This window comes from Oncorhynchus tshawytscha, linkage group LG06 (assembly GCF_018296145.1).
Source record: "Oncorhynchus tshawytscha isolate Ot180627B linkage group LG06, Otsh_v2.0, whole genome shotgun sequence".
Taxonomy (NCBI): domain Eukaryota; kingdom Metazoa; phylum Chordata; class Actinopteri; order Salmoniformes; family Salmonidae; genus Oncorhynchus; species Oncorhynchus tshawytscha.
In genome coordinates, this window is record NC_056434.1 from 60,088,094 (window position 1) to 60,101,855 (window position 13,762).

The window sequence follows — 13,762 nt, forward strand, 5'->3', positions numbered from 1 at the left end:
CATGAAATGTCCTGCGTCCAAATTGTTTTACCTTTTCAGGCGCTGAAAATGATTGTGCTTCTTCACAAGATGGTGTCATATCTGAGCATATATTTGCACCACATTCAGTAGTAGGCTATGCAAGGCACGGAAAGGAAAACATCCAACTTGCTATTTACAAAGCGCATCTCTGCTATTTCTGTTTAAAAAATGCAGCATAGCAAATCCAGAGCTCCAGTCACAACACGTGTTTTCTGGAAAGATGCAGACTTAAGCCTATCTTTGCAAAAATGTATTTTATTTAACAGAAAATCAAAGTTGCACACCCACAAAACCCCTACCTGCCCTGTTTGTTATTATGGATGATGCAATCGTGCAGAGTTGTTCATCAGCGGTGGTCCCTCGCAGACCAGACCCAAGGTGGTGGTAGTGTTGGTCTGTGATCCACTCCAAACTGTCAAAGCATAAATCATGAATTAAAATTGTGTCGATATTGCAAGAAAATATTGTCATTTCACATAACCATACCACAAGTTAACGTTAGCTATTCTACCTGCTTCATTCATGATCAGAAAACTAACTGGAACTATCTAGCTAGCCAAGTTAGTTAGTTAGTTAGGTATATAGCTATTTAGCGTATATTAACCAGTAATACAAAATACGCTTAAACGTTTTAAAATGTTAGCTGTCAACTTGAGACTTGATAAGGGGTAAAAGTGCTTTTCCATGAAGGGAAGGCAATTTCATTATTTGTTAGCTCGGCTACCAGTTAGCTTTAATTAACCACCTATCAATCCTAGCTTGCTAGCCTTAGTGGCTACTGGCCAAATAAGCTAACGTTCTTGATTCTAATTACTAGGATAAATAAATAATATCTCAAATGAGTTACTCACTTTAGCTTTAACTTCTTTGAGGTATTTCTGAACAGCTTCTCACTTATTTCAGTGTTTTTTGGAGAACATCTAATGAGAACATGTTTTTATCTTGCAGTTCATGCGTGTCAGAACTGTGTCAGGGGTCACCTATCACTGTCGCTCTGGGAAGACCTTCAAGGGTCAGATGATGGATCGCTTCTTGCTGACAGACTGCAGGGCAGTCCTGAGTGGAAACTATAGGTGAGGGTTCAATAATGAAGAATGTGATACAAAGTGTTTCAAATTTGTACAAATGTTGCATGATTTCTCAAACCTGACATTTAGTCATGTGGATCTGAAAATAACTACATTAAGTTGCTCTTACACCTGTGTAGTAACAAATACATAACATTAGTATTGATGCATTTTAATTAGCAACTGCTTTGTTTCTTTCATATATTTTTATTGGAGTAAATTTCTTTAAGTGCAAAACAAAACATGCCACTTGGTGGCAGACAAGCCACACAGCATCCCTAAACAACAAATGCATACAATAGGAGACAAAACAACACTGACAAACAATTGACAATGAGCAATAATAGTTTGGGTTCTTTACGACACCAACCAGATTGTGCTCATGAGCTTCCGACCTGTAAAGGCCGTCGGAGATGCACCCAAAAAAAAAAAAAATTTAAATAGTATTTCACCTGCTACTACATTCAGTATCAGTCAAAAGTTTGGACACACCTACTCATTCTAGGGTTTTTCTTTATTTGTACTATTTTCTACATTGTAGAATAATAGTGAAGACATCAAAACTATGAAATAACACATGGAATCATGTAGTAACCAAAAAACTGTTAAACAAAAAATATTTTATATTTGAGATTCTTCAAAGTAGCCACCCTTTCCCTTGCTGACAGATTTGCACACTCTTGGCATTCTCTCAACCAGCTTCATGAGGAATGCTTTTACAAGTCTTGAAGGAGTTCCCACATATGTTGAGCACTTGAGCACAAAAGCAGTTTTTCCTAAATGTGTTGTTTATTTCTATCCATCACAAATGGATCACGCTGTATATTGAGTAAAAATAATCCTGGATCTTTGTAAATTCTTGAGTAAAACTCAATCTTCGGACATGTCCATAAACAGTGAAAATAAGACCCAATGCCTGTTAGGCATTTAGAGCAAATGGGGGGGGATCTGTGGACCGAACTTGCTCAGAGTGTGGGGGTTAAATAGTGCCTATGTAAATACTGGAAACTGCCAATGAGGAAGATTGGTTCTCTGAGCCTATTACAGAAAAAAGTAGCATTTGGAATTGATAGGTTTAATTGATTTGTTCTGTAATTGCATAGTAATGGAGTTGAGTTCCTTATTCCATTGTAATGCATATATTTTGCTTAATTATATGTAATGAAATTTAATTTATCTCTTTGCCCGCAGCTTCATGTGGTCTTTTGAGAAGCTTCACCGTTGCATGGCTCACCTCTTCCTTGGACAGCTTGTGACTACTTTTGATGAGGAGTTCCGGATCCTGTTTGCACAGTCCCAACCTTTGGTACTGGAAAATGTCCTTGTTCCAATGCCACACTACAGCAGTTTATCTGACAGCCAATACAGCAGTGATCGGACACTATTGTTCAGAGATCCCAGAAAGTTCCTCCCCATAGACAGCTCTCGTCCTGTAGAATGGGCTAGACATTCCTCTGATGACCGCATGGATATGGTTCAGAATATGATGCCTCCTGGAAGGTGTGAGCCCATCCACAGTTCACTAGATCAGTGTCCACTAGATATGTACAGCAACAAGTACTCCTCCCAGCAATTTAAACTGGAGCAGCAGTCTTTTATGACACAAGGTCACCCCATGATGCAGTCAAACACAATGGAGTTTGCTGGCTCTAAAAGGCACAGTTATGCAGAGGGCACTTATGCCGGACATTCCTCCTCTCAATTCATGCAGCACCAAGCCATTCACAGCTTTGAGGGGGATACGGCAACCCAGAACAGGAAGATACACAGGGAACAGCATCATTATCAGAGAACAGGGCTAGAACCAGGTTATAGCGGCTACGATCAATTCAGGGACCAAGGGTACCCTCTGATGGATCAGTATTCTGAGTCTGGGTACCCACATGGAATAGCGATAGAGCCACCAGACAACTATGACCCTGTACTGAATTATTTGTCATCATCAAACCTTGCTGTGGAGCTGGAACATGGCTCAAACAAATTATCAAGTCCAGGAGAGGGTCCCTTTAGTCAGTCAAACCCCAAAAGACTGAGCACGGGCCAGCCTCATGCCTGTCAGACCTCCCCAACACAACAACACCCATTTGAACAGAGATCATTTTTTGTCAGGTCTGGTTCTGACTGTAAAACACAGGATCCCAGTGCAAAGCAGGGGATGCGAGATTGGAGGATCAGCTCATACCTCAGTGCATATGATGATGCAGGAGAGGAAGACATTCCACGGCCTATGGGAAATGACCCCTTTCAAGAGCCCCTTAATCCATCACAAGGCAAATTATTTGCTCCACTGGTATCAGATCCCAGGTTTAGTGCCAAAGAGTTACCCAAGATTCCAGGGCTCAGGTTAAACAAGCCCACCTGCCCAGAACACTCAAGAACACTAGAAATTCTTGTTAGCTTAGATGCCCGAACAACACTTACACCACCTTCGGAGTCGTCATCAACCACTGAAGGTGACAAATCAGAGGAGATGGATGTAAAAGAGCCCAAAAGAGAAGAGTCATTCCGTAGGAGGTTCAATCCTGCTATCCAAAGGACCTCTAGACTAAGATCCTCACTAATCTTCAGCTCACAACTCGAACAGCATATCTCACAGGAACAGAAATTGAACTCTGGCCAACACTGTGAGGAAACTGCCAATGAGGAAGATGACCCATCTAGATTATCCTTGACCGCTCAGGTTTTGGGAAAAAGAAGATCCATTACAAGAGAACCTTTTGAATGGAGACTTAAGTCAGCGATAGTTGATAATTCAACCATTGAGTCTTTGAAATCTGAGGACATCACTACTGATTCGGGTGATAAGGAATTGACAAAGTATCCTCCTGTGAGCACTGACAAGGTTTCTTCAATGGAACAACCTAATTCTGCCTATGAAGAACAAACCAAAACGGTAGAATCTGCACACCCATCCAAACCTGCTCAAGTTGAGAAACCCAAAACCATACAATCAGCACACCAGGCATCTTCATTGAGCAATAAATCCTATATAGATATGAATGATCCAGACAGTAGGTTATTTTTTTTTAAAGAGTTGGCTGCCAAACGAAAAGCTGCAAAGGCTGCAGAGTCTGAGAGCAGCGCTGAAAAAGCTCCTGTAAAACCAGTGACTCCAATTGACTTGATAATGAAGGAACCAGTCACAAGGATAAAACCTAACCTTCCAATAGCCACACTAAATCCAGCAGATACTTCAACCAATAAGCCAGCTCCATCAACAGAGGCACCTCCTAATCCATCAGATACTTTCACCAAAAAGCCAACAACATCGACAGAAGCCCCACTTTATCCAGCAGATACTTCAATAAAAAAGACAGCTACATCAACAGAAGCATCATCAGAAACACTGGAGACTTCACCAGTGTTACAGGAGAACGAAATATCCATGGCAAAATGTGGCTCCTTACTTGATGTCAAAGAACACCATTCTAAAAATAAAGAACAGCAAGACCTTCCACTTCCCAAAAGTGACTCCAAAACATTCCTCAGGGATAAATTATCTTGTGTCGATGGCCTACTTAGAGTCTCTACTGATACTGAGAAGATTGAGCTGAAGAACAGTCAGAACCAAAGTGTGTCTAAAGTTAACCCTAGAGATACAAGTACATTTCTTAAGAGCACCTCAAATCAGTGTACCTTTAACATCTCCCCAAAGGATTTCAGTTTATATAAACTATCTCCAAAGAAACCAAAGTCATTCAATCCTGCTTCTAATGAGCTAAACCCATCTCTTCCACTCAAACTAACTGAAGCTAGCTCATCTTCATATCCGACACCAAAAGGTTTAAGCTCAACTAGTCTCACTTCGTCAAAAAATGCAGCAAAGGAGTTGAGCTCTGCCCTTACCCCCACCCTTCAGGAGCCCAGTTCATCTATCCCCATGTCAAAGCAGCCATTACCATCCTCTAAACCTATCACAGTAGAGTCCAACATACCTCTGAGCCCCACCCAATCTGAGCCAGGTGTGTCTCATAAGCAGGACAAAACAGATTCCAAGGCATCTCTCAGCCCTACCCCAATGCAATCTTGCTCATCCTCAATCCCTGCAAAAGAATTTAGCCCTCCACCAAACCCTACCCAAACAGAATCTAGTTTCTTACCCAAATCCACCTTAGTTGGGTCAATTTCATCAACACCAATGGAATCTAACACCTCTCCCAAACCATCCACAAAGGAGTCATTGTCTACAATAGCCACAACTGAGTTGAGGTCATCCTCTCATAAGACCAACCCAATAAAATCCTATTCCTCCCCTTGTCCTGGCCAATATGAGTCGGTTTTGTCACTCAAACATTCCAAAACAGCATGTAACTCCTCTACAAAGCCTGCCTCAGTGTCCAATGACTCTTACAACTCTTCACCTCAATCTTCAAAGCATGTCATGGAAGAAACCAACAAATCTCCCATCCTCACACCAACTAAATCTAGCTCTCCTCCTGAGCCTACCCCAACAGAATCTAGTGCTTCAACCAATCCAACACCAAGAGAACTCAACCCTCTTCCTAGCACCACCCCAACGGAACCAAGTGCATCTACTGGCCCGACCCTAACAGAATCAAATGCATATTCTAACCCAACCCCAACAAAATCACACTCCTCCCTTACATGTGGGTCAGGTGGATCAGTTGTGTGTCCCAAGCCTGGCCAAACAAAGTCCAGAACTACTACAAACCTCACCCCAAAAGAATCTTGTTCCTCTCCTAATCATACCCTAACTGAACCTACCTCACCATTCAACCCTGTCCTTGTGGAATCCGTCCCATCAAGCAACTCAAACCCAACTGAATCCACTGCCTCTCATGACACTGCCCCAGCTCCACCCGTCATTGTGGATAACAGTAAGGAGGGCAAACCAAGTAAACTTAACAAGGAGCAAAAAGCAGGAAGTTCTGCAGCTTCTAAAGGTGAGAAGATAGCAGGTGATCCTGAAACTAAGAGCAAAACTGCTCCTGGAGAATCTGCCTCCCATGGATCGCAGAGTCCTGATGAGACCAAAGAGAATAACAGCACTATGAAACCAGAGAGCACAACAGATCAAAGCAATCCCATACCACCCCCAGTGAAGCAACCTAAAGTAAGCCAGTCCCACTACCATTTATCTACTGCCAATGTACTCTCTAGCAGCAACCTAAGAGATGACACAAAGCTCCTATTAGAGCAGATTTCTGCTAACAGCCAGAGCAGGACAGAACTCACTAAAGAATCTGCTGTCACTGATGATGCCAAACAGGATGAGGCTGACCGGGGTGTTAGTGGTAAGGAGGTAGCATCAGCCCGACGACAAATCGGAGGCCCGGCTAGAACTTCTCAGGAGAGGGAGAAGCTTCTTCAGAGAATCGATAGCATGAGGAAGGGGAGGAAAGTCTACAGCCGATTTGAGGTAAAGTACGCTGCTGCATCAATAGGCCAGTAGCAATTTAACTAAATTAAAATTGAAGGTACCTATTGTAACCAAGGTACCTAATTGTTTTCAATCTCACCTGCTTGCCTTCATCTGAGCTCATGTTTTCTGCTTGTTATTCTGTATTTTGTTAGATGGCGCCTTAACCAGGGATCGGAAGGATGAGTGAGTACGGAGAAAGACCACATTTTCTTCTAGAACTTGTCCTGTAACTATGTCCATTCCCCAAAAGTCTAAAACCACAGATCGGAGAGGGATCACTAGTTAACTAACATAAATATTATTCTCAGGTTTCTATATTAGAGGGTTTCTCCGAATGGACTATATGCATGTAAAGCATTAAGGATTTTGGGAACAAAAACTTGACTAAGTTTACCAACATGGATTGCTGTGTAAATAAGCAGAGACTCTACAGTGTGGACAATGGACCTCTGCTATCTACAAAGGGGAACTGAAAATCCAATCTCATCAGCTAAATGCACAACTAAATGTGCAATATATTTGAAAATTATTGTGTTCCTAGACACACTGGACGCACTGGTGTTGTTGACTGCAATGTAATATCTGTCACTCTCTGGGTTGTTTAATTATTATCTGTTTGAGGATCTGTTTTATATACTAACAATCATTTCCAAATAATACAATTAGAATCACCATAGAAAATGTATTAATCATAAACAGTGCAAGAATAGCTTTCAAATAGTTGGACCACTTTTTTCATTTGGAATGCTTTATTAGAATTATTAAATCAGAATGACAGTGTGCTAGATTAACCAAATGTATGCATGAATAATCATGTGTATATATACAGTATATATGTAAAACTGTGATTTTAATGCCACATGACATTAGGTCCCTTTTTTTAGAGGCTATCTGTGATTGCTACATCAATTCTGGACTTTTAAATTCATTATACACTACCGGTCAAATGTTTTAGAACACCTACTCAGGGTTTTTCTTTATTTTTACTATTTTCTACATTGCAGAATAATAGTGAAGACATCAACACTATGAAATAACACATAAGGAATTATGTAGTAACCAAAACAAAGTGTTAAACAAATCAAAATATATTTTAGATTTGAGATTCTTCAAATAGCCACCCTTGTCTTGATGACAGCTTTGCACATGTTAAACAAATCAAAATATATTTTAGATTTGAGATTCTTCAAATAGCCACCCTTGTCTTGATGACAGCTTTGCACATGTTAAACAAATCAAAATATATTTTAGATTTGAGATTCTTCAAATAGCCACCCTTGTCTTGATGACAGCTTTGCACATGTTAAACAAATCAAAATATATTTTAGATTTGAGATTCTTCAAATAGCCACCCTTGCCTTGATGACAGCTTTGCACACGCTTGGCATTCTCTCAACCAGCTTCACCTGGAATGCTTTTACAACAGTCTTGAAGGAGTATATCCCACATATACTGAGCACTTGTTGGCTGCTTTTCCTTCTCTCTGTCCGACTCATCCCAAACCATCTCAATTTGGTTGAGGTCGGGGGATGGTGGAGGCCAGGTCATCTGATGCAGCACTCCATCTCTCTCCTTCTTGGTAAAATAGCCCTTACACAGCCTGGAGGTGTGTTGGGTCATTGTCCTGTTGAAAAACAAATGGTAGTCCCTCTAAGCCCAAACCAGATGGGATGGCTTATCGCTCCAGAATGCTGTGGTAGCCATGCTGGTTAAAGTGTGCCTTGAATTCTAAATCAATCACAGACAGTGTCTCCAGGAAATCACCCCCACACCATAACACCTCGTTCTCCCTGCTTTATGGTGAGAAATACACATGCGGAGATCATCCGTTCACCCACACCGCGTCTCAAAGACACGGCGGTTAGAACCAAAAATCTCCAATTTGGACTCCAGACCAAAGGACAAATTTCCACCGGTCTAATGTGCATTGCTCGTGTTTCTTGGCCCAAGCAAGTCTCTTCTTCTTATTGGTGTCCTTTGGTAGTAAAAATTAAGAAAAACTCTTGAATGAGTAGGTGTTCTAAAACTTTTGACCGGTAGTGTATATACCTATTGATTCTTGAAGAATATGACTTGTAAAATGTCCCATCAGCTTAGTTCATCTGTCGTATCCCATCAGAACTCAAAATATAAGCTTGTTTTACTCAATTGTTTGTAAATGATGCAATTGTAAAAAATAAAATAAATACTTTATAGCCTCAAAAGATGGTTATAACTATAGTTTTGATGTCATGGATGGTCAGTTCTGTTGGTCAGCTGTTTTTCAGTTATATCACTTGCTTATCGGCATGTCCATTGACCCCCTCTATGTCTCAGTGGGAAAGCATTCAATATGGTTAATCATTTATGGATTGGTGTGTAAATGCTTTCAATGCCAAAGTCTGAAAATGTCATGAAAATATCATTTCTAACCTGCTCAATCCACTGCCTACAGTATGTAAACTATATTTTGAACTTTAATATTATATGCAATTCCTTACTGGTTGAACTAGTTTTAAAGCTCCAACGGCTCTGTTTTTACCAGTATTTGTATGAATTATTATTTGAATTAATTTGCTCAACTGTGTTGGATGTCACTGCTGTCAAGCTCTGTGCTCTGCAAGCTAGTTTCTAAGCAGTACCTAGCAGTCACTTGTGACTGATCTGCTGATACACAGTTGATACACAGTCAGCCGTTGTGTAGTCCCTGGGTTACCCTGTCTATTATGTTTACTGTAGAAATGTACTAAGCTACGTAAAGTATACAAATGAAGACCATTTGCTTGATAGTGCGGTCTGTTTGATTTTTTTTGTGGGGGGGGGCTTTAAGATTTTTTTAATGTTTCATAAAAAAGACTGGAATATTGTGCAAGCCCCTTTGTTCGACACCCTTGTCACTGAGAAGATCGTTATCTGTGTCACCAAGAACATCACAAGCAGTTTTTATTAGTGTGTAAAAGTTCAGCAATGATATTTGAACACACCCAGCAGCTACATTTTCTAGCACAAAGGTTAGCACAAATGTTGCAACAATGTTTGATAACAATTTTGGTTTAATAATACCCAGTGCTTGATTTAGACTGAAATAGGTGCCGGTACTCATCTTGGGTGCCGGCAGTGTTGTGTTCATGACCACCTAAAGATGTTGTGTTCAAGACCGAGACCAGAAAAATGCATGTCCAATTCCAAGACCATGATTGTAATTGTGTCAAATTTCCCCCATAATAAGAGTTCAAATGTCCAGTATTTCTGTGTTCATATTTCAGAACAACATATGGATTCTTTAGACATTCTGAATGGTGAAGAAATAGCAACTTTACAAATGATCACAAACAGGTCTATAATAGATAAAAGGACCAAAGATGTTACAACTTCCCCCGGTCTCACCTTACCAATAGTGAGCGTGCAACTTTCAAACAATTCCCCCCACCCTTCCCTACCAGCGAATCAAGGAAATTCTAACTTGCACGACAAAGTTTGAGGATATTTTACAACTAATGTAAAGGGCAGTAATGTTATGAGTAAAGTAGGAAGCTCAGTTTTCAATAGGCGAAAATATGTTAATGTGACATGAAAGGAGTGTGGATATTTGGACTGGCGAAGCGGTTAAATGCGTTGACTAAATGGGAGCTGCTAAATATAATTTTTTTACTAAATCAAATCACATGTTATTGGTCACATACACATATTTAGCAGATGTAATTTCAGGTGTAGCGAAATGCTTTTGTTCCTAGCTCTAACGGTGCAGTAATATCTAACAATGTGTGTGTGTGTTTATATATATATATATATATGAGTGTGTGTATACTTTTTAATTTTTTTTATTAACCTTTATTTAACTAGGTGTGTGTGTAGAATTTTTTATTTATTTATTTAACCTTTGTTTAACTAGACAAGTCAGTTAAGTACAAATTCTTATTTACAATGTCAGCCTACCAAAAGGCAAAAGGCCTCCTGCGGGGACGGGGGCCTGGGATTAAAACAAATAAATAAATACAATATAAATATAGGACAAAACACACATCACAACAAGAGAGACAACACAACACTACATGAATAGAGACCTAATACAACAACATAGCAAGGCAGCAACACATGACAACACAGCATGGTAGCAACACAACATAACAACAACATGGTAGCAACACAACATTATTGGGCACAGACAACAGCACAAAGGGCAAGAAGGTAGAGACAACAATACATCATGCAAAGCAGCCACAACTGTCAGTAAGAGTGTCCATGATTGAGTCTTTGAATGAAGAGATTGAGATAAAACTGTCCAGTTTGAGTGTTTGATGCAGCTCGTTCCAGTCGCTAGCTGCAGCGAGCTGAAAAGAGGAGCGACCCAGGGATGTGTGTACTTCCGAGACCGTTAACAGAATGTGACTGTCAGAACGTGGAGGATGAGGGGATGTATGTGGAGGATGAGGGCTGCAGTAGATATCTCAGATAGGGGGGAGTGAGGCCTAAGAGGTGGGTCTTGCGACAGGTATAGAGAGATGACCAGTTTACAGAGGAGTATATAGTGCAGTGATGTGTCCTATAAGGATCATTGGTGGCAAATCTGATGGCCGAATGGTAAAGCACATCTAGCTGCTCGAGAGTACCCTTGCCTGCCTATCTATAAATTATGTCTCCGTAATCTAGCATGGGTAGGATGGTCATTTGAATTAGGGTTAGTTTGGCAGCTGGGGTGAAAGATGAGCGAGCTGCAGCTTTGATATGTGCTGAGAGAAGGACAGTGCACCGTCTAGCCATACTCCCAAGTACTTATATGAGCTCAAGCTCTAAACCCTCAGAGGTAGCAATAACACTTGTGGGAAGAGGGGCATTCTTCTTACCAAACCACATGACCTTTGTTTTGGAGGTGTTCAGAACAAGGTTATAGTTAGAGAAAACTTGTTGGACACTAAGAAAGCTTTGTTGTAGAGCATTTAACACAAAATCCAGGGAGGGGCCAGCTGAGTATAAGACTGTAACATCTGCATATAAATGGATGAGAGAGCTTCCTACTGCCTGAGCTATGTTGTTGATGTAAATTGAGAAGAGCATGGGGCCTAGGATCGAGCCTTGGGGTACTCCCTTGGTGACAGGCAGTGGCTGAGACAGCAGGTTTTCAGACAGCAGATTTTTATGCACTACACTCTTTGAGAGAAGTAGTTAGCAAACCAGGCCAAAGACGCCTCAGAGACACCAATATTCCTTAGCCGGCCCACAAGATTGGAATGGTCTAACATATCAAAAGCTTTGGCCAAGTCAATAAAAATAGCAGCACAATATTGCTTAGAATCAAGGGCAATGGTGACATCATTGAGGACCTTTAAGGTTGCAGTGACACATCCATAGCCTGAGCGGAAACCAGATTGCATATCCGAGAGAATACTATGGACATCAAGAAAGCCAGTCAGTTGATTATTGACAAGATTTTCCAACACTTTTGATAAACAGGGCAAAATAGAAATAGGCGTATAACAGTTAGGATCAGCTTGATCTCCCCCTTTAAATAAAGGACGAACTGTGGCTGCCTTCCAAGCAATGGGAACCTCCCCAGAAAGGAGAGACAGGTTAAAAAGTTGGAGATAGGCTTGGCGACGATAAGGGCAACAACATTAAAGAAGAAAGGGTCTAAACCATCTGACCCAGATGTTTTTTTTGGAGTTGAGTTTAAGGAGCTCGAAGCAGTAATCTCTCCGGTTAATTTTGGTAAAAATTTGGTTGTAGGTTTGAAGTTTTGATCTGGAGCGAAAGCCATGCTGCGGAGGGTAGCATCCTGCATATGTACCTGCCGAAGAATCCAAGAATCCAAGTCAGAGTACAACAATCGGTTAACCACCTAACTGAGGAACTTAATTTAATCTTGCGTAATACCCTAGATGCAGTCGCACCCCTAAAAACAAGAAACATTTGTCATAAGAAACTACCTCCCTCGTATACAGAAAATACCTGAGCCCTGAAGCAAGCTTAAGAAAAAGATCATGATCATTAGAAAGCAAATTACGGACTCCTCTTTAAATCTGCGTATTTCTCCAAAGCTCAGTTGTCGTGAGTCTACACAACACTGCCAGGACCTAGGATCAAGGGAGACACTCAAGTTTTTTTAATACTATATCTCTTGACACATTGATGAAAATAGTCATGGCCTCTAAACCTTCAAGCTGCATACTGGACCCTAGTCCTACTAAACTATTGAAAGAGCTACCATCGATCACCACATTCTTTTGGAGAGATTGGAAACTCAAATTGGTCAACACGGACAAGTTCTGGCCTAGTTTAGATCTTATATGTCAGAAATATATCAGTTTGTCTCTGTGGATGGTTTGTCCTCTGACAAGTCAACTGTAAATTTCAATCTTCCTCAAGGTTTTGTTTTAGGACCACTATTGTTTTCACTATATATTTTTATATTTTACCTCTTGGTAATGTCATTCAGAATCATAATGTTAACTTTCACTGCTATGCGGACGACACACAGCTGTACATTTTGATGAAACATGGTGAAGATATGTCAGTCATCCTGGTCCTCAATCAGAGGCAGCTGATTGGATATGTCAGTCGTCCTGATATGGCCCCCAATCAGAGGCAGCTGTTTATCGTTGTCTCTGATTGGGGATCATATTTAGGTAGCCATTTCCACATGGTTATTAGTGGGATCTTGTCTACGGATAGTTGCCTGTGTGCACCAGTAGCTTCACGTTTCGTTTGTGCTTGTTTGTTTTGTTTTGCCGAGTTTCGGTTTATTAAAAATATGTGGAACTCTACTCACGCTGCGCCTTAGTCTATTCATTACAGTGAACGTGACAGCTTGTAAGTAAGCATTTCACTGTAAGGTCTACTACACCTGTTGTATTAGGCGCATGTGACAAATACAATTTGATTTGCTCAATACACCAAGTCACTACAAAGATATAGGCGTCCTTCCTAAATCAGTTGCCGGGGAGGAAGGAAACTGCTCAGGGATTTCATCCTGAGGCCAATGGTGACTTTTAAACAGTTACAGATTTTAATAGCTGTGATATGAGAAAACTGAGGATGGATCGAAAACATTGTAGTTACTCCACAATACTAACCTAAATGACAGAGTGAAAAGAAGGAACCTTGTACAGAATAAAAAATATTCCACAACATGAATCCTATTTCCAATAAGGTACTAAAGTAAAACTGCCAAAATATGGCAAATAAATTAACTTTATGTCCAGAATATCCAACATAAGACATCACTGAGTACCATTCTTCATATTTTCAAGCATGGTGGTGGCTGCATCACGTTATGGGTATGCTTGTCATCAGCAAGGACTAGGGAGTTTTTGCT

The 13,762-nt window shown here is 40.6% G+C and overlaps 1 protein-coding gene across 4 annotated transcripts in view; it reads left to right on the forward strand.

Moving 5' to 3' along the window:
* The window catches only part of fam83ha (family with sequence similarity 83 member Ha), a 49,706-nt gene extending 42,189 nt beyond the window's left edge, over nt 1-7,517 (forward strand). For all 4 annotated transcript variants that reach the window (XM_024424382.2, XM_042323468.1, XM_024424383.2 and 1 more), the window contains 3 exons: nt 970-1,094; nt 2,280-6,468; nt 6,624-7,517. In XM_024424382.2, coding sequence (XP_024280150.1) covers nt 970-1,094; nt 2,280-6,468; nt 6,624-6,635 — 4,326 coding nt within the window. In that variant the 3' untranslated portion in view covers nt 6,636-7,517. The remainder of the gene's footprint in view (nt 1-969; nt 1,095-2,279; nt 6,469-6,623) is intronic.
* The last annotated feature ends 6,245 nt before the right edge of the window (nt 7,518-13,762 follow it).